General features: G+C 32.6%; 1 protein-coding gene across 2 annotated transcripts; it reads left to right on the forward strand.

Annotated features, from left to right (window-relative positions):
- Positions 1 to 1,739: 1,739 nt before the first annotated feature.
- Positions 1,740 to 27,052, forward strand: LOC148629583 (orexin receptor type 2-like). 2 transcript variants are annotated; one of them, XM_088554048.1, is made up of 5 exons: positions 1,740 to 2,569; positions 16,903 to 17,275; positions 18,581 to 18,737; positions 21,815 to 21,933; positions 25,725 to 27,052. In XM_088554048.1, the coding sequence occupies exons 1-5, from the start codon at positions 2,180 to 2,182 to the stop codon at positions 25,973 to 25,975; spliced, it is 1,290 nt and encodes a 429-aa protein (XP_088410174.1). In that variant the 5' UTR covers positions 1,740 to 2,179; the 3' UTR covers positions 25,976 to 27,052. The 2 variants fall into 2 exon arrangements, with proteins under 2 accessions (XP_088410174.1, XP_088410184.1); XM_088554058.1 differs by having other exon boundaries at positions 18,596 to 18,737; positions 25,725 to 27,051.
- Positions 27,053 to 27,390: the final 338 nt, after the last annotated feature.

Here is a 27,390-nt window from a genome sequence, read left to right on the forward strand (position 1 = left end):
GAAGAGACAGTCATTATCATTTTTTGTATAAAGGTGATATTCAAAAACATCATAAATACATTCCAGTACGGCCTAACTGTATCGATTACTGGGGATGTTCGATAAGATAACAAATCTGGCCATTTCACTTTTTGTACTAGCTCAATAATTTGAATGCTAAAATAATTGATCAAATTACCTTTGTATTGAACAGGGGTTTCGTAACCATCTGCAGCTCATAAAAATTAAGTACCACATACCACAAAGTTGGTCATTCACTAACGTCATTAGTTCGGTTATGGTGCTATTAAATGCCATCATGATTTGAGGTCGTTTTAACCTCCTATATTCCTTCCAAGTAAGATATTTGGGAAAAATGTTGTGGGGTGTAAGTGGCGTTTATTCTGTGCATTTTCGTGTCATCAATTATGACTCATTAAGCTATAACAACTTCATATCCATCGAAAGATACTTACAGATCATCTTACGGATGGGAAGAGTAAGTCCAATGCTTTCATTAAAGATTGATTTTTGAATACAGGTTATATCTAGTCACAACTTTTTGAGCATCACATTTTGAAAATACTTGCCCTTAGCTGACTTAGGGTAAATTATTTCGATTTGTTCCTAATAGTAGTACTATGATATTAACAATATCAGTTATTAAGGTGTAAGATTAGAATTCTTCCCCAATGTCCTTTCAAAATTTACAATTAAATGCACAAGTTGGTCAGTTTTATCATTATTGAAGTAATAGGTGACCGAAACTTCTCTGTAAAAATATCGAAGAAAATGATATTTTTATTTTGAATTGATTAAAGATGGGTAGGGGGAGAAAAAAAATTGGTCAATTAAAAAAAAAATTCTTTGAAATTCACTGGAGCAGAGTTCCTCCAAAGCTAGTCAGCCCCTTTCCGGATCCGCGACTAATAAATAAGGTGACAACCAGATCCTTATCGGTATGCTGCGTCGTAAAGAACAAGGAACAATTACCATCTACGTTTTGGTAATTTATGAAATGATAAAAAATAACACCCAACATTAATAGGTATCATTTACATATCATATCTGGATCAACGGGTTGTGATAAAATAGGAAATTCCAATCAAAAGGCAAAGATAGTGGGTGTTGTAGCTGTCACACATAGTGCTTATGTCACGGCTAGGAAAGTGTTGTGGAAGTATATTGATACAGATAAAGAAGATTTGTTATTTGTAGTAAACTAGAAGTCTAAACAAAAAGTGCTTCACATTGTGTTATTCCATCAGAACCTTTCAAGAGATCCTTAGATTACTGTAAAATATAATGGAACTCTATGATTTTATGCTCTTACTTGTTTTAAGCCAACGAATAGACAATTACAGAATCCATGTGTATTAAGCATTTGTTCCGCGAGAGACAATTTACGCTTGGTGTCAAATCATATCTCCTCGTCCACGCCAACAAAGGACACTACCCGGTCACAATAGAAAAAGCGGTCAAACTTGAGCTAACAACAATTAAATGAATATATCCAGCCATTCTCTTTGGAAAAAAATGGGCGAAGTATAGAATCAAGAAAAAAAGGTGGATTTAAATCTGATATATGTTGAGTTTAAGTCTAGAATTTTTTTGTGGTTTCCGGTAATAAAGACACTAATGCTTGTTGATTATCCGTTTGCGCGATAATCGAAGTAGTTTTGTTTTTCAACATACAACTAGTTGAAGTATTATTTACACAAATTCAAAGTACCGATTTATTTTTAATGATGGGAAAATAAAGATTTTCAATAAAACTATTGTGCAAACGCAAAATAAAACCGAGAAGAAGTACAAAAAAATGTATCAATTATTGAATCATCAAGTTGCAGACTTCAGGAAACTATCGTACAACGTTTGATAATTACATTTCATTAGTTAACAATCCCAACGAAATCACCAGGCTCGACAGATTTCATAGAGATATTGTAAATGCATTGTTTTATGGAATTAATTGACGTTGTGGACATCGATCAGATGGCTGTTTAGTTGATCAGACCCGATTGGTTCTCACAAGCACTTTATAATTCATTATTAAATCTGAATTAACTCTCTTCTTTGCTGTAAACAATGGAACAAGACACGAGAGTTAGGTGCAGACCGTTCAAAACGTGATCAATTTGGCAATGTTCGTACAATCCAAGTTTTGAAAAAAATACAGAAACGTATAGGTATATAGGAGATGGAGAGTAATATAACTAGAAATACCACGAAACAAAACTATAGTTCAGAAATCAACTGGTGTTACAATAATTGTCAACCATGTGATGGTGAGGTGATGGAAGTTTGTCAAAAAGTTATAATACAGTATGTATTTCCATCCACGAGCGAATGGATTTTTATTATTATCAACGTGGTTCTGTTCCTCTGTGGACTAGTTGGGAATGCTTTGGTCTGTTTTGTAATATGGAGGAGTCTTCAGATGCACACCGTTGTAAATACATTTATTTTTAACCTAGCATTTTCAGACTTGTTGGTTATTCTGTTTTGTTTACCAACGACATTGCTCCAAGATGTTACGGAAACATGGTACCTGGGTGACGCGATGTGTAAAATTATACCTTTTATTCAGGTATGTAGTTTTCAGCATCTTTGCTTATTTCCTTTGTAAGAGTATGGTTTTAAGAATTAATGCTATTCAACCAGCACGTTGATGATATGGCTTTCACCCTTTATGTTTTACATGTATTTCACATAACTATTACACGTTTTTTCCTATACATTTCGATCCTGAAATGATGTTCGATTTTCTATGATTGTAACCCAAATAGGTGTCGCTATAGGTAATATAATCGGCGTTGTAATAACTTGTTCGTGCTAAAAGAAGACTCGGACAGGAATTCGAGCCTCTGTAATTTTTCTTTTAATAAAAATCTTAAAAATGAAGAAAGAATTCGCACTAAAACTTTCTATGAAAGTCACACAACTACAATTATATATAAGTTATTTTAATAGTTAATATACATACAGTTGTACTTTTGTACATAAATGTACATGTACATGCAATACAATATAACCGGAAACACATAGTTACAAACGTCATGATATTGGTGATATGTTGGTTCACACGAGTGGAGATAAAAGATCCGGGTTATCTTTATTCAAGTCTTTTTTTTTCACGAGTGGAGAGAGCGTAGCGGAATGATTGAAGACCAAAAATGTCTTGAACTAGTGAAATATTAATGGTTCTTACTCAGACAAGACGTTTTTTTCTCAAATTCTCCTCTTTAAAAAAAAAAAAATCCTTATAAACCAAATGTTTTGTTGCTACCATGGTCTTAATTGACTTCATTTTTCAAGTTTTGGACTTCAGTTTAAATTACTTTCAAGTTCAAGACTTGGCTAAATACTTGATAACATTTTCATGTGAGATAACTTGTATGTATATTTGTTAAGGAAATGTTTGGTGAGGTTTGGAAACTCAAATTAAAACATTTTCATTGGCATATATAGTTTTACCATTTTATCAAACGAACGGATTATACATGGTCTGTCAGGTGTTATTACTAATCAATATGAGCAACCCTAACTCTGTGTAAAGCTTGACATGTATATTCTTTTTTTTCTATATGTCTGTATGTTGCTTAGTCTTATGTTTCTTGATCTTAACGTTTTTAGTCGCTTTGACTGTGGTTATCATTATTTTAGTTTGATAAAAATACTGCAGTAGGTAATTTATAAATTCCTATCATATTTGTGTAATCCTAACATAATAACATATGGGAAAATAGTTTCTAAATGTTTCGATTATTGGTTCAATGTTATACAAATACACATGAAACATTATTGCTTTACTCTAACCAAGAAAGAATATATTGCGGGTTGTGCACTTACGCAGGTATGAAAATAGCTTTATTATAATAAAGATGGTGGATTTATAGTTGAAAATAAAACGTTTAAAACCCAAACGATGCCAGACGGCAATCATTCACTTTTAGAACAAAGTATTTAGAACAAATATTTATTGAGAATTAGTTTGACTGCCTGCTGTTGCTGGAAACAAAACTCAACAAAAACAGTAGATTGCAGATTGTATCACAAAATCACACGAAGTGAGTTAAAGCAACAAATTATAGTACATCTTCCTGAATGTTGATCTTTAAGAATAGTCATCAAATACACTTTAATGTTCTCCAAAGAACTTGCAAGTCTTAAAAGTCTAATTGGCTAAAAGAAAAACAGTATTGGTTTTAGCCGTAGTATACCTACGCTATTTCCTTTGTTTATGTCATTACAAAGCTGTTTCAATAGTTGTAAATATTGTAATATTCTTAACTACAAACAAGACGCAACACCTTGATAGCTTGACCTGGTGAAAATATATTAATAATCTGAAGTGTTTAGCATCACCAACTGTGAATATCGAACTTCTATTTCATTTTTAAGAATTCTTTAAAAGTCACGTTTCATACCCCTATGAAAAATAAAAGAAGTAAAAGAAAAAAAATATGTGGCCTTATTTTCTATTTGAAATTGAAATCTACAAACCGAAACCCATTTGAAAACACCTGTTATTACCTCTCTCTCTGTCTTGATTATCATTTCTCATATACAATTCTTACCTTCAAAAATCTTATCAAGAAGGAAACATTTCGAACAATCTGAAGTATATTCCTTTTAAGAAGATTCTGATACTTGTACAGGGTCACTCGAAAATTAGTTTTTGAAGAAGTGGTGCGTGAATTAGTATAATTTAAGAATGAACAGCATCGAAAGGAACCCTAGTCTATGTATACATTTTGAGGAACCTACCAAGACACTTAGCTGATCCCCGCTTAAAGTATGGATCAATGACGCTTATCATCTATATCATTTGTTTTTGCTTTTTTATTAATGTTGTGAGTAGTAACTATGTTGTTAGAATTGCCATAGTCTGGCATTTACATTGTGGTATAGAACAACGTTTTACTGGTAATTGTTTCTAGTGTACGGAAGTATACCAGGTGGGTTTAGCAATAACAGCAAAGATGATAAAAAAACAGCAATTAAATATCAGTAAAATAGAATAATACACAAATGTCGTTGCCTGAAATATCACCTTTGCTTAAGAAAGCATTTGAAACACTTTAGTCGTGATTACGAAAGTACGATCATGTATAGTAGCTTTGAATTTTATTGTCGGTATCAAAGACTTGATCATATTCATTTCAGTACAGATTCTAAAGTTTAGTAAATAACTGACGCAGGGGTAATTGTTTATTTACTGACTCCGGAAATGAGGGAATTACAAGACCGTACAAGAAGATGTGTATATCAAACAACCTCTACGTTTTGTTTGATGTAATGTTTACATTTCTAATAACATTTTACGGTTTTTATATTAACGCAGTATTAAAGTAATGTATTCTGTCAATGAAGATCTGCTTAAATATCTCCAAATCTAAAGATGGCAAACTATTTCGGGATAATCCTTTTGAAATTTGTCAAGTTTTAAACATTTATGATAACCAGTATCATAGCCTAGAACGATTCAAACCATCGACGAACCAAATTATTAATCTAGAGTTTTTATTCATTAAGTAACAATGTATAAGTTTTATGAGTACTCTCTACTACTTTCGTGTGAAGCTTGTTAATGTCGATTCCGAATAATGTTTCCTAGTTAATTTCACCACGAAATTTCGATTGCGAAATAAATACAAAAGTGAAAGAATAAACAAATCAAGATTTTTCTGATTTTAAAGATTTAGAATTGTATGTGGAACAAACCGACCAATAATTTTTGGATATCTCCCGACATCAAAAAAGTACCCCTTGAAAAAATGCCTTGGAACGATTCATGCCAAGACCAACTCCATGGCAATTTCACACAAAAACTGGACAATCCATTGACAATTTTGAAATCGTCAGCCTTGTCAGACTATCTAGGGAGGCAAGAAAAAATCCTAACTGTCATTCATAATTGCAATTTCCCAAAGACAGTTACTGCGATAATAAAAGTAAGTTCAGGGTAATGGTTTTTAATAGATTTCATCTACTTTTAACTTCCACCAACAGGACACGAAGGTGCAAAATAAGTTAAACTTACTAAGATTTTGACTGTAAATATTATCTAAACATTTCACGTGTTATAATAGTTCAAGTTGTTCCTTTCTGATTATGTCCTGTACGTATTAGGGATCCTATAGGTAGGTTCTTAGATTAGTAGGTTCAAGGCTGACTGGCCTCCTGAACTTGTTTTTTGTATTTCCCGTACTGCCAAGTTCAGAATCATTTAAATACCAACACACTCCTTCGTTTTAGAAATTATTCAAATGTTAAGTGAGCAATCTGTAAGAATTACAGGTACAATTGAAAGTAATGATTGATTGATTGACTGATTGATTATTGGAGTTTGACGTCCGAGCAGCAACATTTCAGCTATATTCAGGCGACGAACATGAACTGGATGATACAATGAACATGAAATGATGATGGTAATGAAATGAAAAAAGGGAAGGGACACAAGAATAATAGTGTGAACAAACTTTGACTGCCACAAGAAAAAGGGAGGAATAGGTAAGGTGGGGCAATTTAGCCTCCTGCGGCCGAGCGCAAAGGTTCCTACTCCTATCGAATACCACAGCAGGGTTCTTTCACGTGCGAGGAACGTGACATCTTTCCCAACACGGTGCATCACTATGGTGTGCGGTCATGTTTTCCGTATTATAGCCTGACATGACAACCCCAGCATGTAACACGCCAGGGGTACCCAATGCCACCACCTGGGGCACACAACCCAGTTGCTCTGTGGGTAGAGCGTCCCAGCCTCCGGCTAGGGTTCTGAACACTATTTAGTCGCCTTTTACAAGCTTAGCGCTGCTGCGGGCCTATTCTTTTGACACCCGGACCCGCACAGGGCGAAAATAATGATCATGCCCCCCCCCAAAAAAAACCCATGTGGTTATGGTCTAATGAAGGTGAATCTACAGTTCGTTCGTCTTATAAGTGTCAGAGGGTGCATGAAAGCCAGTTCAACGATACAATATAATGATAGTGAGTTACCTCCCTTTGATGATGAACCTGCAAATTATACCTCGAATTACTATTACTGACACTTAAAAAATGAATGTCATTTCTGCACTTCAGATAAAATTCTGGATAAGGTTTCATGGAAAGACTAGTGTTTTTTTTTCACCATGAATCACCCACTGTCTGATTCTTACAGAAAATAGCATTTAAATTATAATTGTTTACATGTACTAAGTGATGAAGTCAAGTACATGTGCGTAGTAAGTCGTAGAGTACGTTATGTTACACATTCAGTAGGATGTTGGGCAATAACTCTCCTGACATTTCCATATGCGTTTGTTACCGAAGAATGTAATCAGGCAGCGCTCTGTATGCTAATGTGTTCAGATTAATATAAGTCCGTGTCAAACGCATCCTAACCGCCTCATTGTTCCGTGTCAAGCAATTAAATGTGTCTACTGAACTAATTTCCTGTAGGTTACAATGATCTGTTTTCACTGTAGATCTGGACTTGAATCATTGAATCAGTTTCCTCGTTTCCTTCAGGATATAAGCCGAGAGACTCCGAATGGAATTTATCCACAAAAAATTTTGTCATCTCTTAAGCTTGATTTAAAGAATCTTCACAAATAAAGTTATTATAGAGTTCTCTTACTTAATTTTGTATAATATGAAAATTCAGATGTGTAGGAACGAAAACTGGCTGATATAAAAAGTGACCGTGACACACAATACAGGTTGTTAGCTTTCGGTTGTTAGCCAACAACTACATTCTAGTATCCGCATCATCCGTCATCTGAACTACTCTTGATCAAGAAATTAGAAATAGATTGGCAATTAATTTCTTTGCTGGAATTCATGCATTACTAATGGCCATTTCTATCATTGTCTTTTATAATAAGATGGTATTTTGGTACAGATTTTATAGGAACAGTAAAATTAATTGACTAGAGCTTGAACAATATCTTGTCATATTTGTACTTCTAAATTAGGAAACCTTTGGAAGTAATTACAACCGGATGAATAGAAATGTTTTTGATACTATATGTTCTGAATATTTCTTTCTATCATCTTTTGAAACTATTTTATTGCTTTATTTGTCATTCTTTTATAAGGTCATATTCTGTTTTAAAAATAAAGTAAATGCCAAAGTTTCTATAATAGTAGCTTTGATCTTATTTCCGTATTCTAGATTAAAAAAAACACATTCAAATTTGCCTTAACTTCAAAGCTCTTTAAAAGGTATGTCTACAGTTTCTAGTGTAAACGTATTAGCAATTACTGCATGGATATTCTAACTGCCTAATATGTGTGACGTAAAACATAATCTATAGATGTTATTTAAGAGTACACTTTTGATTACATGTACTTTGTAATGATCTGAAAGAGAAAAAGTCAAGAAAAGAAATTGTGACTCTATGCCCAGACTAAATAGTATTAACAAATGCCATTTATCATATTTTTATTGCACAATGTTCAAGACGATCACGACTATGATAGACGCATTCTATCGGCCAAATGTAAATAACTAACAGGAACGTACAGACAACCAAAGGACTGTCCACATCATGTATAAAACCCATTACTTTTCTATGATGTCTGGTGTTTAGAAATATTATTTCTTTCGGAGTCAAATGCAGAATAGTTTCGATAAAAGAATGATCATTATGTGATATGTTATTTATTTTCATATTTGTAATATTACCACTGGATATTTTTAATTATATGGCGTAGATCTAGGTTATCTTCTCTGATCCATTTCAAACATCTGCTGATATTGCAGTTGCCATACGAACATTTGGACGGATGATATTGTATCAACCGTGTTCATGACCATGGTTTAATAAAACACCTGGGACAACTCCTTGTCGATACTAAAGAAAAAGAAAAAAAATCTAAATGAAAATATATATAATATATATATAAACAGTCAAAACATCCTTCGATTTGGACCATTTGCTCACACAGAGCGTTCCGCCATGCTGTTTTTCCGCATTGTCAGGTTCAGTTTGTAGATACATGTATCTTTGTTTTGCCTATATTCGTAAACCTATTTCTGTTCGTTTTATTTACAGGAATGTCAAAAATAAAATCTGTTTTTTGTAAAAAAAAACAAAAAAAAAACAAAAAACAAAAAACAAAGTGGTACTATCATTTGTTAGCAAATTCAATAATTGTGAGGACATCGCAGTACGTACGTACAAAAAAAAAAAACCAAAAATATTTAACCCTTATCATTACCTGGTTATAGGAGACTGAATACGAGATTCAAGTTCCTCTGAACGCTACAATAGAATAGAGCATTATACAGGTCATAGATTACAAATGTGTGTTACAAATTCTATTTACATCTTAAACCATATGCATACAACAAAATTTATAATTATTTTTCAATTCTTTTTTTTATACTTTAAATTAAATCGACGCAGTTTTCTAATAGTGTATCATACAAGACGTATGTAAAACTGTATCATGATCAGAATAAATGTATACATAGGACGACCAAGGAAAAATATGTTATAGAAAATATATTCTGTTTGGCTAGCTTTAATTACATTTGTTACATTTCGTTTCTTAGTGGCTTTTTTATTTGATTTAAAAAAACATAGACAGATGAAAATAAAATCATACGATGTATGTTAAAAATTAGAAAAAAAATGTCCTTGATTTTTAATGTAATAGTACATCCAAGCCTAGATTTTCGTCACGTTGTAAAAGTAACTTAAATATTGCCAGTGTTAGTTCGGGTAACAATAGAAATCATTACCGTTACTTATAATATTAAGTCCTTCTTTAAACAGAGACACCGTTTTAAGATACATGTTCTTTTAAACTTGATGCGATTGAGAAATAATATTTTTTGTTATTTCCTCAATCCTATATGCGAGGGCGTAAGGCGAAATAAAATAGTCAATCTATTTTTCTTTATAATTTTTGTGCAATTGCTAAATAGCTGTACTTTTTGTTTGGGCTTAAATAAAGACAACAACCGGGTATTTATTTGAAAAAAATAAACAATGTAAGGATTGAACTGATAATCGGGATAAAACGCGAGACTTTGCCGAGAGTGTTTTCTCCGTGCCTAATTCGTATATTAAACTTTTTTTCTAATCCTTAACATTCCATTTTGGCCGATCATATTTTTGTGTAGACTTTGATTATGCTGACGACATGTTGCCGATTATATTTTTGTGTAGGCGTTGATTTGTTGATTATGGTTGCTGACGACATGTTGCCGATCATAGGCGTTGATTTGTTTATTATGGTTGCTGACGACATATGTGCACGTTCCAGGAGTCAAACCAGTTTAAGGCAATTACGGCAATTGTGAAAATATTCTATTTGGGGGTGGGATGGGGTGTTACGCCTGGTACGATGAGTTTTATCCATGCTTGGAAACTAATGAATTAAAAGTCGTCATTGCATGACAGAGATCCAAAACATACACTTTTTTTTACACAAGTTAACATGTTCAATCCAGCTCAGTCAATACAAGGGTGTAGCAACATTAGAACGTGTGTTTACTGCTGTGGAAAATCTGTTTTTTCCCTCTCTGTTTGTGATCAATTCAATTCTTGAACTAAAAAATTCGATTTATTTTAATTAATCAATTATATAATTCTTTAACATTTTTCTTTCATGACAAACACATGAAATATTACAGATTCAAACTCTAAGGTATTTATTAGTTTTACAATTTTGTACAGCTAAATATTACACTAAGTCGATAAAGTCTTTAAATCAAATCAATCATTTAACAAATAATAATAAAAAAAACAAAGAAAAAGTGAATAATTTAGGGATATCAGAAACACAAACATGGCATAAAATGTGAAAAACGGAAATAAAAAAGGGCATTCAGCATCCAAAGCACATCATCTGAGATCAAATAAAAAATAAGGAGGCAAAAATAGAAAAATTACGCCAAATTATCAGAGACCAGTTCCAAAGGCAGTGATATAAACATCGATTCTACTTATAAGATACATTTATGCTCAACTCCCATCTTTTTTTTAACTGGATGTTTTCGCTTTATCACCCAACTGCTACTTTACAAATTCATTCACTTTTATTGGTAGCTTTTCCTGTAAAATAACATCTTTTTCTTATAAATCAATATTTCATTCTAATCTTAAGTGATAAATATGCAATTCAGAGTCCATCGATGTTGTAATTTATATATTAATTCCGATCTAAGAAAAAAAACTACTCCCGATGTATCTTTGTACATGTAGCAAATCATTTGTGGTTGTTCTAGCACTTACACGTTCATCTTTTATCATGATGTCGGGTCTTTGTCCCTGGATTACATTTCTTTGATTACCGCTATAACCTTAGTTCCCTTGAATACTCTTTAACCTAATAATACAAGGAATACAAAACGTTGTAACGTTCATATTTTGAACGTCATAAATAATATGCTATTCGCCGCAAAAAATATTATGACGTGATTGTAGCCATAAAAATAAAGTATATATTGTAAATATAATGGAACAATCAGGTTTCCCCCACTTGTGACCAACTCCTAAAAGGACATAATATGGTAATTAGATAAGTTTGAGTGTGTAGACACTGACAAATTGTCAATAGGTTTGTCGATTGGACAAACAACCTGTCTCATTGGAGTCTATGTGATTCATTAACGGCTTCTAGTAGGCTTCATAAGATTGCCATGACAGAGAAAGGATATCTCCTGATATTGCTTTTTGTATTAGAATTATATTGCACTTACAAGAAGAGCAACAAAGTGCTTTTGACACAAGTAAATATATTGCTTGTCGATGAGGATTTTACTCTACCAACAGTTGAGATCTTTGAAGCTATGGAGATGACCAAAATCACACTGTTCCCCTTCTGAATTGTATTCTTTATGATTGACTGACATTGATATCTTGATTACAATTTACCAAAAGGACAGAAAGAACAAATATAACTGTCACTCCAAGTAAAGATTCGCATTTTAATTTCCAGACAGACTTATATATTGACCTAAACAATTTTTACAAGCCTTCTTAACAGTTCTCAAGATTTTTACTATTTTCAAGACTGGAGACAAAAATTGTCAATAAAAGCATTTTAGACTGGTTTTGCCCAATTGTAATTAGAGTAACCAGATGAGTGTTTATGAAAAACTTTCCCTCTTTTACTGTAAGCAATGAAGAAGCATATTACTCAGTTCATACATTAAAGCATATAACTAATAATATAATAGCCGGAGTTTATTTATTTAAGTTCAGAGTATGATGAGATACGTTTTATTTATCCAAACGCATATTTTTTATCCTGCGTCCAATCTTGACCTATTCCAAAAAAAAAAAAAAAAAAAGATCACTAATCAAGATTTTATAAAAATCTTGAAAGACTTTAATTTCAAATACTTAGTAGTTCATTTTCCGTATATTAGGCATTGGGATTTTAATATGTCATCTTGTTTAGTTTAGTCATGCACTTTAAGTTTCGAGTCTTCACTGACCATGATTATGAACTTGAAGACCAATATGTATGATCCATCTTCTCAATTATAATTTATGTTTTGTCGCTGGGAATACAGAGATCAACTTGGCGGTTTGATTAAAAGCAGTGGACTCGTCATCAACCGGTGCATTGGTCCCAGTATAAATTGCAATTTTGTCGAAAGCAGATGTTCTTGATGCCTTTTGAGCCATGTCATTTAAAAGAAGAAGAAAAATGCCTACTACTGTAATGTCTCTGGTGTCTTCCATTGGAATTGGATCAAAACTTTCCCAAACTAGTTATTAAATCAGACTGTAGATACTTTACCGCTTATAACATTAATTTTATTCACGTCAGTAAAATCTTTTGTATTCAAAGGAATGTTTTATTGTTGAAGTGCTGGGGTGGGATTTTCGAAGCTATCTTAGGGATAAGACGTGTCCTAAGACTATCTTAGGATTCGTCTCTGTCCTAAGTCGTGTTCTCGATGCCATCATAAGTTAAGACGAGTCGCAATTTTCATCCCAACTTAAGGACGACTAAATAGGTGTCTTAGGATCATCTTATCGGGAAAAAAATACCACAGAATGACCGGCACGCGTCAATTCAAACATATTTTTTAAGGAATGTGCATGATTTTAAACTTTGACCTGAATGTTTAACGATTCAGTGACACTTTATACCAACAAAAAAGAAAATGCTACTGGTTCTATTTCTAATACATACATGTTACAATCCAAAATTAATAACTTCATTCGGTTTTTAAATTCACACACATGCATATAATTAGGCGGCAATCAGTTGATTTTTTTTGTTCACCAATAATGGGAAACAAAACTTTTTTTGCCTTATCGTATATCATTTTTGTTCATTTTGATAAAAAAATATCAACCATTTACCGGTATCTAATATTTTTTAATAGAATACATATAATTTAAACATTTCACAAAATATACTTAGGATGTCTTTATGTCGTCTTAACTTGAGACATGTCTGAGATAGCTTCGAGACACAACCTAACATTGTCATAAGATGATCATAACTTCATCCTAAAGTTGGTCTTAGGACGTGACTTAGGACATATCTTAGGACAGCTTCGAGAATCCCACCCCTGAATTGAAAACAAAGGTCTTGTACTAAAATATAATATTATAAACGCTTCTTCCGATACCAATTTAAATTCTCGGAGCCGTCCATTTAAATAATAAAATATATAAACAAATGATTCCAAATAAAAAAATGATACATTGGGATTCCAACAGTAGTGACAGCTGTAGATTGCATGCCACAGGTTATTGTTTTCTTCCCAAAATTAATAAAATACTCATCAACTCCACTTGTCAATCTGATGATCTTGAAGTGCCTGTTTGGAAACTTAATTTCGTTTTCACGCTGTCGACACAAATATAGCATAGCTTGATGGGATTCGATAGAGAATGAATTACGGAAAAGAACAGATAATAGAAGCCTCAATAACCACATTATGTAACGTACGGCTATCATACAAAGGTTTAACATCGCAGTGAATCAGCACATACATCTGAATTTTTTTCTAATTAGTATTTTAAATTCACCTGGGATTACCTGATCATAGAAGCCATCTAAAGACTTCCAGTGAGATCAAAACAAACCAAAAAAAAAACTCTACCTTCCGAAAGAAAAAGATATACTCAGTATGCATTTTGTAGTTTTCTCCATATATGTTCAACCAATGTGACATTTTTGCACTCAAATAGTTTTCCTTAATTTGGACACTGACGACAATTAAAGTTGTACTTCAATTTTAAGTACCAGAATCAACATTCATACTTAATTGTCTGATGTGAGATAGTGAGAAGAAGATGATTATAACTTTTTACTGCACAGCATATCAGCAACAACACAAAAACAAAAACAAAAACAAAAGCAAAAACAAAAACAAAACAAATCGAAACAAAGAAAAGTATCGTAGATTTTATTTCATTTAGTTTTCTGATAATTGTGTCGTATTCACTCAATAGGAAAAACAGTTAAAGGATATTTGAATCAGGTTATTTGTTTAGTATTTGTTTAGGAGTAACAGCCGGGGTTCCTCAGAAAAAAGAGGAGGGGTGCTAGGACATTACTTACCATTTTTTTGGTTTATTTTACACATGGAAATGACAAATTTTCCAATAAAAAGTAGGGTTAGCCAACCCCCTGCACCCAATATCGATCCGCCATTGGTTCACTCAAACTTCTGTTAATAATACATAATTAAAAGGGAATGATGACACAAATAAAGTTTAAGAATTCGGTTAAGGTAATGGAATTGATTAAGTCCACATCGACCACTTCTTGTTTAAACACTTGTAAAACTACAAGAATTTCTTAGCAGCCTTTAATTACGACTGCTACTTTGTGCGGTTAAGCATTAGTCTTCATTAATATCAGGTAGACACGCAGGCTAATTTAAGATTTATGCACGGCACAATGCTTATTGAATCTTTTGGTGATTTATATGCGTACCGATTTAGATCTCAGACATTTTCAGTTGTAAACAAAATAAAACTTCAGAGAGGTATCTGGTAAAACGTTCATGTCAAAGCAACCGACATTAATACTAATTACGAAAGTAAAATTAATATCGCAACTTTCAACGCGAAATATTTTCATTAAAACATTGACTTCTGTTTAAAAAAAAGCTCATGGAGAGAACCTAATCCCGTCGTAACATAGTACTAAACTTAATTTTCATTTTTATAATTAAGTAACCGTTTTTTATCGCCTAAAAGCAACTTAACTACATTTATTTTCTTTAGGGAACTCGTATAAAATAAGATTGATTAAATGTTGATTTTGCTATGTAATGTCCCATTTTCACTTTTTGCTTCCAATTAGAGTATGCACTAGGCACTTAAGTTGAAACGAAAACGTATTACTGAAGTACTAGTGCACTCGTATATCTATCGAGGAAAAAACGTTTGTACTTAGCAGTGGGTGTACATTTTACCGTATCTCAGTACATATGAATCTGGGGTGGGTTTCTCGAAGCTATCCTAAGATATGTCTTAAATCACGTCCTATGACAATGTTATGTTGTGTCTCGAAACTATCTCAGACATGTCTCAAGTTAAGACGTCATAAAGATCTCCTACGTATATATTGCTTCCTAATTATATGCATGTGTATGAACCGAATGATTTCCGATTGTTACATGTATGTATTAGAAATAGAAACACAATATTTTTTAATAAAGTGTCACTGAAACGTGAAACGTTCAGGTCATAGTTTAAAATCATGCACATGCCTTAAAAATATGTTTAAACCGACGCGTGCCGGTCATTCTGTGGTATTTTTTTCCCGATAAGATGATCCTAAGACACCTATTTAGTCGTCCTTAAGTTGGGATGAAAATTGCGACTCGTCTTAACTTATGATGGCATCGAGAACACGACTTAGGACAGAGACGAATCCTAAGATAGTATAGGACACGTATTATCCCTAAGATAGCTTCGAGAAACCCGCCCTGTTTCCCAGTTCAAGTGGGTTTTCACTTGATCACAACACAAGTTGATCTATGCATGTATCTGTAAGTCCTTTTCTGAGAAACAATAGTATACAGACGGTATAAATGTACGCAAGCAAAAAAAAAAAAAAAAAAAAAAAAAAAAAAATAAAAGAAAAGAAAAGAAAATATTGTTTTCAGAAGTCCTGATAAACCCGCTTTAGCTATTTTCGGATTTCTAATCTATAAAAAGGTCTAAACGACGAAAAGTACAGACAACTTCACGTAATAACAAAATTCAGTCATTGAGGAAATGCCAAAAGGTGTTTTTAACAAGGAAATGCCATCGAATTTGTAGGACATGCGTGTCTAGATCGATGCAAACATGCAAGTTCGAAACCAAGCAAGTTTTTTTTTCAAAAAGCGTGTAAATTTTTAATGAAAACAAGTGGTATTGGAGTTCTATTCTGTTAATATTACCGACACTTGTTGTTGAAATCAGGACTGTGCCGTTTCCTTTACCTAGAGGGAAAAACTGAAGTATCACTAATGGTTTCAACACAAGTGCCTGTCTATTTAATGAATTTATCAGTCTGACCGTAACAATTCACCGTCACCATTTATTAACAGTTGCGATGGCTGATCGGTATTCATATCATAAATGATGTAAATGGTTCAAAATGAAAGTGGACAATTTTATGAAATCCAGAATCTCTTCACAGCTATAAACTAAATTATTATTAAATAAGGGACAGTGATTTACTGTTGTGATAAAATAATATGAATGTTAGTAAATCAACCCTCTAAGTTTAAGACTACAACTGATTTAATTTTTACTCTTTCGTCTTCTGATAAATTATCGTAAAATCCTACCACATTGTGCATATTAAATAACACATCAGTTAATTTTTTATCAAGTAGAGAAATAAACAATAGACAGGAGATAAACAATAATTACTTAAAAAATGAAAAGACCACATAAGACGGGCCAATAGTAAAAAAAGGTACTATTATTGTTTTTTGTTTCTTTTCAGACAACATCAGTTGCAGTTTCAGTGTTAACCCTATGTGCCATTTCCGTGGAGAGATATTTTGCAATTTGTCAATTCTGGAAAGTTAAACCAGCTTCGCGAACCATCAGCGGAATCATTGTATTAATCTGGTGTGTTGGTTGCCTAATTTCAATTCCAGAAATAGTTTTCAGAGCGGTTTGGCCAATATTTCCGGTCTCGATGACGTCATTACTGACAATGTGTCGAATTGACATGGACGAGGATCATTACTTTGGTTACATTTTATTATTAATAACAGTCCTGTTTGTTTTACCTGTGCTGATTATGACGTTTACATATTCTGTTATTGCGCGACATTTATGGAAGAATGAGTTACCTGGAGTATCAGAGGATGGTATGATCAATTTATATTGTGCGGAATCAATTTTATGAAAAAAAAAAAAAAAAAAAAAGAAATACTAACAAACACACATCCCCCTAACATCAATCCTTTGTATCTCGTTGTTCCTGGCTATTAACGGTCCTAACATCTTGTATCCACAGAGTTCGAAAAATTTTATGCGTTTAAAGACACAATTTTAAATCAATTCATACGTGGCTAAATTACATCCGTTATACCATCTCTTAAATTCAAATTTAGTTACTTAGTCATGAAACATTAATGAAAACACAGACATATAGACAGTGAAGATGTGGAGATCAAACTCGACAAATAGTTATTCAAACAGTTGCGTTAAATGCCTTCATTAAAACATTGCCAATAACACGGATGAATGTCAAATCCATTTTGTTCAGATTAATACAATAAACTTTATAATGCAATACTAAAACAAACGTCAATATTGGGTTTTAGCAATAAAGTAATTTAGTTAACTGGTGTATATACATAAAAGTACATCAAAGTACAAATCAAATTTTCATGCGAACAACCTACTATAATTTACGGGTACAGAGAAGCGTATTTACCATTTTAAAGAAGATAAAGTTTGTCACAATAAGCCTTAAGTGTAAATGTTTGTAAGAATCAGGCAAAATTTGAAAAATTAGAAACATTACTGGACTTGTTCAGAAATCTTTCAATAGAATCTTAGAACGTTATTGTTTTTGATAGGTTATCTGCCCTGGAAATGTTCATTTTCAGCGCATTTCAATGAAATTGTAACTCAACGGTCCAGCATGTAATAGAAAATCTTGTCTATTTTCCTTGATTCTGATGGTGAAAATAGTCAAATTAAACTATCAAAATGGTGTTTTTTACATACCATGTTTCACCGACTGCCTGATTCTTACAGAAATGACATAATATACACTGCTTCCGTACAAAAGGTCATATATGTATATATAGAAAGCGAAACACAACAACTGATCTGTTACCAGTAATTTGTTTCCTTGCTACTCAAACTTATTGATACAGAAAAAAAAAAACGCATTATCTTTCGAAAAGAAGATCAGAAAGATTATGTAAATTTTATCACAATTAAGCGTTTACTGACATTTTAACTCTGCTATCAGTAAAACATGTCTTAGATTTATAAAGGCGAAATACAACAAGGATTTGTAACCAGTAACTAGTTTTTCTTGCTATAAGTTAATAACTTTATGGTAAACATATCGGATATTGCTTCAAATTTGATCATTCAAACTGCTATTATTTAATGAAATTTAAAATAATTGTAAACCTAATAATCGAAATGTATAGGTTTTTGTTTTTCAGACCACAGGCCTGGTAAATTCACCAGTAAATCGGGTCCTGAATCCCAATTAAGGTCCCGACGAAGAGCAGCAAAAATGCTAATTACAATAGTCGCTGTTTTTGTCATATGTTTCTTTGTTGTACACCTACTATATGTTTTAAGGTAAGACATAAAAAATAAGTCCAATAGTACATGTTGGTAAAAAAAGTCTGTCCAATGTGGACATATATATATTGTTAACGATATCAACCAAAACTCAAGAGTCTGTTCTCTGAAGTTCATTATGTTACTTGCTGTAATACAATACATGTTGAGGGGCAAAATGAAAATCGCGCGTATTAGAACAACGTTACGGCAACTGTAGAATGTGGACAAAACGATCAAGAGAAAAACTTAACATTTACGAATTACCTATCGATTAATCTTAAGCATTAACTAAGCTACTGTGTTACACCCGCATTGAAACTATCAAACTAATATATTTATTTGTAGAAATCGCAACTAAATTGTCAAGTTTCCCTTATATGATATTTGTTGTATTACCATCATAATGTAAATAATAGTGACACTATTTTCATGGATAATTAGATGTCACCAAGTTTTTTTTCGATCAACCATAATCACACGCCTAAATGTCAGTCACTCCTGTTTTATTCTAGCCATTCATTGTCCAGATGTTTATCTGTAAAATCAAAGGCGACTGACGTATTTATAGCTACAGGCAGGCTTTAAGCTCTTGCAATTCGTTGGTCATTTATAATCATTAATGTAAATGATCTTGCTCACCTCTGTATAGTCTGCAAACAACAGTTACAATTCATTACTGAAATGAATTATCAAGAGCGCAATATTACCTAATTCCTTTAGTAATTGGAAAGTAAACATTCTAGGATTGTTCGATCCCATTAGACTTTAAGACATTTGTCAAGTCACTCTGTAATAGATCTGTCTAAAACCCATTTACATCTGTTTTATGTTTCCTTAAACAAAATTGGATCGTGATACACAAGGAACTATAATTTTATCTTGCAAAAAGATTTATATAACGTTTATTTGAAATAAATGGTGAAAAGACTTGAGGGAATACCCTCTGTTCGGAATTGTACTTTGCACCTAACTTCCGGTTTGCAAGAATGTATGAATAACTGTGTTTTAATGATCTTTACAGCACAAGCAGTTTGTTATTCTTCAATAGATAACTTGCAATTTAAAGCCAAACCAATCACATCAAATTACCGCCCTGTGGACAAGCAACATGCCTTGCCTAGAATATTTTATAGACGTCAGTTCATTTCACCAATAGAGGTTTTCTGAACTTTTCACCTCAGGCAGACACAATTATGTTGTACTAATGGACAAATGATATCGGAAGCCAGGCAACATTTAACACTTGTTCCTCGTCCACTTTTCTAATGCAGCGAATAAAAAAGTATCCATTTCTTTCGTGTTAATAATTCTTATACAACAGCATTATTTAATATCTGGCCAATAAGGACGGTGGAGAGAAAACCCTACAACAATAATATTTCTCAATCAAAAACATACTTAAGAAAAGCAAACAAATACAATTCCAAATTCCATTACTTTATTGAAAATAATAATTCAAGTCATAAATGATATAAAAAGATGCATCCACATCGAAAATAATAAATTAAACTGTTCAAGGTTTTAAAGTTAGTTTTGTTTGTAAAGTAAAAAACACAAGAGATGGCGTTCCAGCAGAGGGTTGCACCGTTAGGGATCAACGAAGATGCGACCTGTTGATAGTCCTAAGTACCATCATCGTAATAATAAAATGAGAATGAAAGCACCATATATGATAAAATCTTAAAAATAAAAACATTAAAATCATTTAATGAATAAACGTCGGAATACCTACACATAGTTTCTTAACTTTATTGAAGTAAATATTTGAACTACAGTGTTCCCACTGTAAATCTATAACCTCAATGTTGTTTTCATAGTAACGCATTGTGGAGGTTATTATACATTAAGTATGGGAGTACTTCTAATTTTTACCTCAATAAAGTTAAGAAAATGAAGGTAGGTATTACTTACGACCTTATGAGATATCTTTTTTTTCCAACCAATTACACTGTTTGAAGATTTCAATAATTATTTAAAATGTCCTTCCAAATGGGCATTTAACTTAAACGTATATAAAATAATAATTGGACTAAAAGATGTGTAGGACTAAACAAAAAATTATATCTTTTTTCAACCAATTGCACTGTTCGAAGATTTTAAATATACTTTAAAATGTACTTCCAAATAATAACATTTTCTTTCTCGATGAGACTAACATCTGCAGTTATGTGTTATGAAAAATTATAATATAACCACAAGTACCCTAGTTAAGCTGTACTTTGATATTAATTGCCAATCAAGCAACTCCCTGACTATTTCACGTTAAGATCTGCTTATAATGTAAATGAGACAAGAGCATGTTTACTTATGTAAAACTATGAAAACATAGACCAAGTGAATTGTTGTTTGTAACGTTATTTTTCAATAAAAACTCAATAAATAGCATTCTTGATTAAAAAAAAAATGACACTGTATAAATTCCTCAACTTTAACAGCTTGCATTTTTTTAATTATAATATTATAATTCCAATACCATTGTTGACATAAAGGTATCGAATCTGATACTTTGTAAATAGTGGAAATAGTATCATTACGAATATATCAATACACTTGCCTATAATCTAAACTATTTTTCCACCATTTTTTTCATGATTAGAATGTTTGGACTAGAACATAACTACTGTAACATCGTAGCCATATGTATATTTCGTATGTTCAGATAGAATTGACCTAGTCATAGTGATGTAATGTCATTCAACACCTGAACAAAATGTCTAGGAATTTATTCATTTACCATGAGCAGAATTAGGTCAAGGCATGAATATAGAAAAACTGGAAACAACATGTATAATCTCATGCGCAAAAAGAAAAATAGTAAAAATGTAAAGAAAGAAACAACAACAAGCTCAAGGAAAATTCGGTCGATTATTCCCAGGTGTAAACAAAGACGGGGAATAAAAAACGTAAAGAAAAAAATCAAAACAATTCTTAATGTTGTAATGAAAATAAAACATAGGCCTGTGTGATATTTGTTTTGATGGACCTTTAAGACCTATAGAATGCTCTGACGAGAGCCTTTAGATGAAGATTATATCTTATCATGCACGTATGGAAAATAGAGTTGACAAATAAAACTTATCTCTATTTTACAGATCATTGAAATTAGTAGGAGAGCTGTCAGAAGAAGAAGCCCATATATTGATTATGGTGTCCCACTGCCTTGTATACCTCAGTAGTTCCGTTAATCCATTGATATATAACTTTATGAGCGGTAAGTCTTAACGTAATAGATACAAACGCAGCACATTAAAACAATATTTTTTTTTTATCTTACTGGATATCAAAACGATTAGAACTGGTGTTGTTCTGATTGTCAGTGCCCCGTGTAGGTCCGGGTGTTAAAAGAATAGGCATGCAGCAGCGCTAAGCTTGTCGTAAAAGGCGACTAAATAGTGCTCAGAACCCTAGCCGGGGGCTAGGGCGCTTGGCCCACAGAGCAACTGGGATGTGTGCCCCAGGTGGTTGAATGGGGTACCCCTGGCGTGTTGCATGCTGGGGTTGTCAGGCTATAATACGGAAAACCTGACCGCAAACCATAGTGGTGCACCGTGTTGGGAAAAATGCCACGTTCCTCGCACGTTAAAGAACCCTTCTGTGGTATTCTCCCGGAGTAGGAACCATAGGGTCCGCCACAGGAGGCGAAATTGCCCGACCCTACCCACCTCTCCCTATTTCCAGTGGCACTCAAAATTTGTCGACCCTGTTGTCCTTGCAAACAAACAAACAAACAAACTGATTTTCAGTGGCGCCACAGTTAATATAAGGAAATGTTAGCGTTGAAAAATGCCGATACTTTAGTATCATTATACAAACCTTGAGATCGAAAATATGAAACAGTATGTACATTGCTCCTTGTAACCGCAACTACTCCAAAACTCGTAGACTTTGAGGAAACCTGATATGAAAGTAGTTGTGCATCTTAGGTAGATGGGTATGGAAGGAGTCCTTTATCACTTAAAAGTAAACGTGGGTGATATTGCGGGGGTTTAGAATCAAATCGAATTACCGCTTTTGTGAGCATACGCACAGTATTTCTTGTTCAGGAAATGCTAGGTTTGTTCTACATACATTTTAATAAAACAAGAAAACAAAAAAAAAAAAAAAAAAAAAAAAAAAAAAACGATTTCATTGCTTGGGTTTTTGAAAGCTCTAATTAGTAAGAACAAGATAAACAATCCTCAAAATTGTGATAATTATCTTACTTAAAGTCAATTAGAATTAGATGTTATGTCTGGGTTTTACAACAAAGGAAATATTATATATATAATATAACCTAAAATATAGTGGCATTTTATCATTGAATAGGTTACAGTAAATTTTTTTTTGCACACGATAACATTAAATAGACATCATTTCGACTCCTGAAGAAAGTAGTCTTAAATCGAAGGAAGAGCATTTTAAAACATACGCATCTTGTTTATTGACTTAAATGTCGATTAGCGTTCAATCTTGCATTTTTTGAGTGTGTTTTATTTCAACATATTTTATTTGTAATTAACTCAATGCATCAGACACAAGATAAAATAGCATACTTTTGAAATAACATAGTTACATTAAACTACAGGCATGCGAATTGACTAGTGTTTAGTTTTTTTTATGTTAAGACGAGACTGTAAAAAAATAACATTAATTATTTTTACCAATACAGCTCAAGCCAAAGGAAACTTTTAATGCAAAACGTCTTTATGTATACATATATTAATGGATTACGTGACGGATACCAACATATTTCCGTACCTATAACAAGTATTTCTCATTATCTAACACAGAATAGTGCGTTAAAAAGCTTAATCGTTCAAATGGTCCTACATGGTAGTCATTTTAAATCAAGGTCACTTTAATTTTTATTGATGCAACAACAAAAAATAAATAAAAAAGCTATGTCACAATTTTTTATCGCCACATAAACCGGTTATGATAAGGTTCAAATACCTATGGATTCAAAAGTTAGACCCTTAAGTTAATATGTTATGCTCATATCGATTACAATTGGTAAGAAGTCTCTATACAGAATATATCTCTTGGAATAAGCTTGGATTTTCGAAATGCAATTAAGAAAAATCAGGTTAATCGAAAATGAAAACTCAATGATCTAGAAGAGATCATAGAATCGCCCTTATTACATCAAACATTGATTGAATTATTAATCAAAATAAAAGCCATTATTTTGAAGAAGGAAAGTACACAAACAGGAATTTTTTTTAATTCAGTAAATTGTCATATTTGGAAAACTGAGCTTCCCTATTCTGCAGATGACAAAAAACCTTATGGATCTAATTAAATTTAGTAAGCTTTCAAGCAGACGTATTAAGACAACATACAGCCAAACACACTATAAGTGCAAATAATTACTTCGGAATAAAGCAGAGCGAGTTGTTGGTAAAGAGGTTTTCATTTAAACGTAAATGAGACTGTCTGCTGTAGGATAGGAAAATAAAGTAAACGAGTAATGAATTTAATTTGGTCAAAATATGAACACGGATTCGGGCTTATTGTTGACAAAAAAGAGAGCTATGAAGAAACGTTTGGAAAATGATTATCAGTTTACGACACTATGCCTCAGACAAACATTCAGGGACAAAAATCTTCTACATAATTGCAATGTACCAACTAGTGATATGTGTATCAATTTCTCATAAAAAGTCAGTCATTTTACGACAACTGAATTACATGTAACAAAGATTTCATTTTGACCCGTTATCCAATTAGAACTATTTCAACACACCTTCAAAAGTGGACAGTAATACAGTCAATCACTAAGTTGTGGTGGTGAACTGTTATTATAAAATACTATTATAATACGTGTAATAATGTAAGCACGACTTATGCGTGTGGGAAGGTTCAAGATTTAAGTTCCAAACAGATCGAAGATAATAAAAAGCATTAGCTTGATAATATGGTTAAAATTCTTTTATACCTTCTCTATAATTATAATAGGTCAACCATTGGTCCTTATGATTTTCTTTCTTTAAAATATTTATCCCTCACCAGATTTTTTGAACATGATGTGGCGTGTTCAGTGAACTAGATATTAATATCATTATTTTATTACAGGAACTTATAAATTTGTTAACATTCAGGAACTCCTAAATAAATAGAAAAAATAGATAGGAAAATAAAACGCAATACAGTCTAGCTAAAAGCTAAACTAACCCTAAAAATTTTCCAACCCAAACACCTAAATAAAGGCTGTTTCCCTGAAGACATAAACAATTCTGGCGGTTACGGATGTTCATCTCAGTAAATAGTTAGATGACAAGATTGAACCCATCAAACTTATCTTACAACTCTTGAAAAAAAAACTTTACTAATGGAGCACCTATTGGTATCACCTTTTTTTTTCGCTGGATATCATATTGCAGGTACTTTAGTGTTATTGTGCTGCCTTGGCAATCTTGATTCACATTTTGTAAAAGTATAATCTCATTTTATTCAGTTGTCTTCATTGTGGTTGTGGAAAGTCTCCGTTTTCTGTTTTAGCATTTTGATTATGTCTCTCTGAATTGTCTTTCTTTTTGGATACTTTGGTATTGTTTATGATATCTATAGAGGAAGATTCAAATTGAAAATATAAAGACAAAAACTGGACTTGCAAATTTTTTAACTGGTTAATCATAGAAAAGTTGTGGCTGCGGTACTGTATTACTAAAAAAAGTCGGTCGTGTCAATTGTTCTAAATAATATAATGATAACAATCATATAGGCATTTATATAAAGACAGCATCAATTGACATTTTGTCCTTGTAGAATTATCATCAGCATACCGCCATTGACATGATTATGTTATATCACAGACAATCTAAGTGACTTATCCTTTTATGGCACTCGCCACTCAAAAATAATAGAATACCTTACCATGGCTGAATTTCTAGTCCTGCAGTCTTTAATAATTTAGATAATTTATAACGTATTACTTATACAATTATATTAACCGACATATTCAACCACAAGAACACAGTCGTGTAACATTTAATCCATATGACATATTTCTTTCCATTACAGCAAAATTCAGGAAAGAGTTCCGGGTTGCACTTCATTGTTGTAGAAATGGAAGACGACTAGTGTTGCGTCTCCCGCAGTACACAACATCTACAAGTAGGAACCGAGGATCAATACCCCGTGGTTCTATACCCCGGGGTTCGATCCCTAGATCGGAAAGGTTTACTATGAACACCTACACCAAAACGCATGGTTGGTTCGTATCTTCTGGATTATTAAAAAAAGCTATGATTCAACAAGACAAATATGACTGACTATATGCGAAATCGTCGGTAGTGCACAGACAACCAAGCTGTACCTGACGCAATTGTGATTACCCAACTCAAGGGGGTTCTGCAGCGCATATGTAAGCGTTCAATTTCTGATAATGATGGAAATACAAAATATTTCAATCTCCGAAATAGCTCTAAGCAAACAAATTTAACTACAAAATGAGTTCTTTCTTTAAAATGACAAGGTGTGGTAGGTTAAGTAAAACATGTTCTTTAGTATGGCGACCTGCTGTTGACAATACATTATTAGGTCATTACAATTCTTAATTGACCTGTTTGATATTAATGTAGTTTGAACAACTTCAGACCGTATTACCATATTTATTGTTGTAGAATTAGTGTTCATGAAAAGATTTATTTAGTCAAATATATTTAATATATATTTAAGGTTTGTTGCTTTCAGAGTTATTAAGTAGACCATTTTTTGAAAATTTTGAAATGCTTAGACAAACGTTTGTTTTAAGTACAAGTACCCACGAGCTTAGATTTAGAAAAAAAAAAACAGTCTCAAAACATACCATGGTATAATTAAATCGTTGCATAGTTACTCTAAAAACACAAAACAAGTTTTCGCCGCGAAGAAAAAAAACATTTTAGGAGGTTAACCATATTAAGTATTTTGGGGTAATTTTAGTGTGAAAGAAATTACCTAGTAAAGAAACCACCTTATTATGTCACATTATACGTTGCATATTCAACTTCTCTCTGTTTAATGTACTTATTAAACGTTTTACAATTTAAAAACGTGTTAAAACGTCTGATAATTCCATGCTTTGTACAAAACGTAATTTGAATGTTAACGTACGTGGATAGAAACAGAGTTTGTAAAATATCAACTTTCAAGCATTTCGTATTTAAAAAATCTATCAAAGTATCAGGAATAAATTAAGAAAAAACGACCTATAGACGTTATACTTCCGTACTGTGAAGGACAAAGCTTTTTGTTATTAAAAAGCTAATGTCAAACCAATCAAAATATGCAATACTTTCTACAACATTTGCTTTGCCTTTACGCCTCTAGCTGAAAATGTTTTTTTTTTGTTTGAATACCACATGCTCTCCATTAAAAGATACTAGCTGTAAGCTCTTATCATGCCATGTATTTTTTTTTTCCGTCTTTAATCGTGTTTGCTATGGAAAATTACATGTGCACTAATTTTACAGAGTCATGTAATTAAATCTAGAAGTAACTAAGGGAACCAAGGTTCTAGCGGTAATCAAAAGAATGTAATTCCGGGACAAAGACCAAGCATGGAAAACAGACATACACAACAAAGAACATAGAGTAACTAAAATCATACATACAAAGTAACAAAAGCAAATGTGCAACTCGGATTCCACTAAAAACTGGGAGCGTGGACCAGGTGCACCGGTAGGGTAAGCGTCCTCTGCTTTTC

The sequence above is a fragment of the Perna viridis genome, chromosome 1 (assembly GCF_037379345.1).
Source record: "Perna viridis isolate PV_CMFRI_1.1 ecotype Kerala chromosome 1, ASM3737934v1, whole genome shotgun sequence".
Lineage (NCBI taxonomy): Eukaryota > Metazoa > Mollusca > Bivalvia > Mytilida > Mytilidae > Perna > Perna viridis.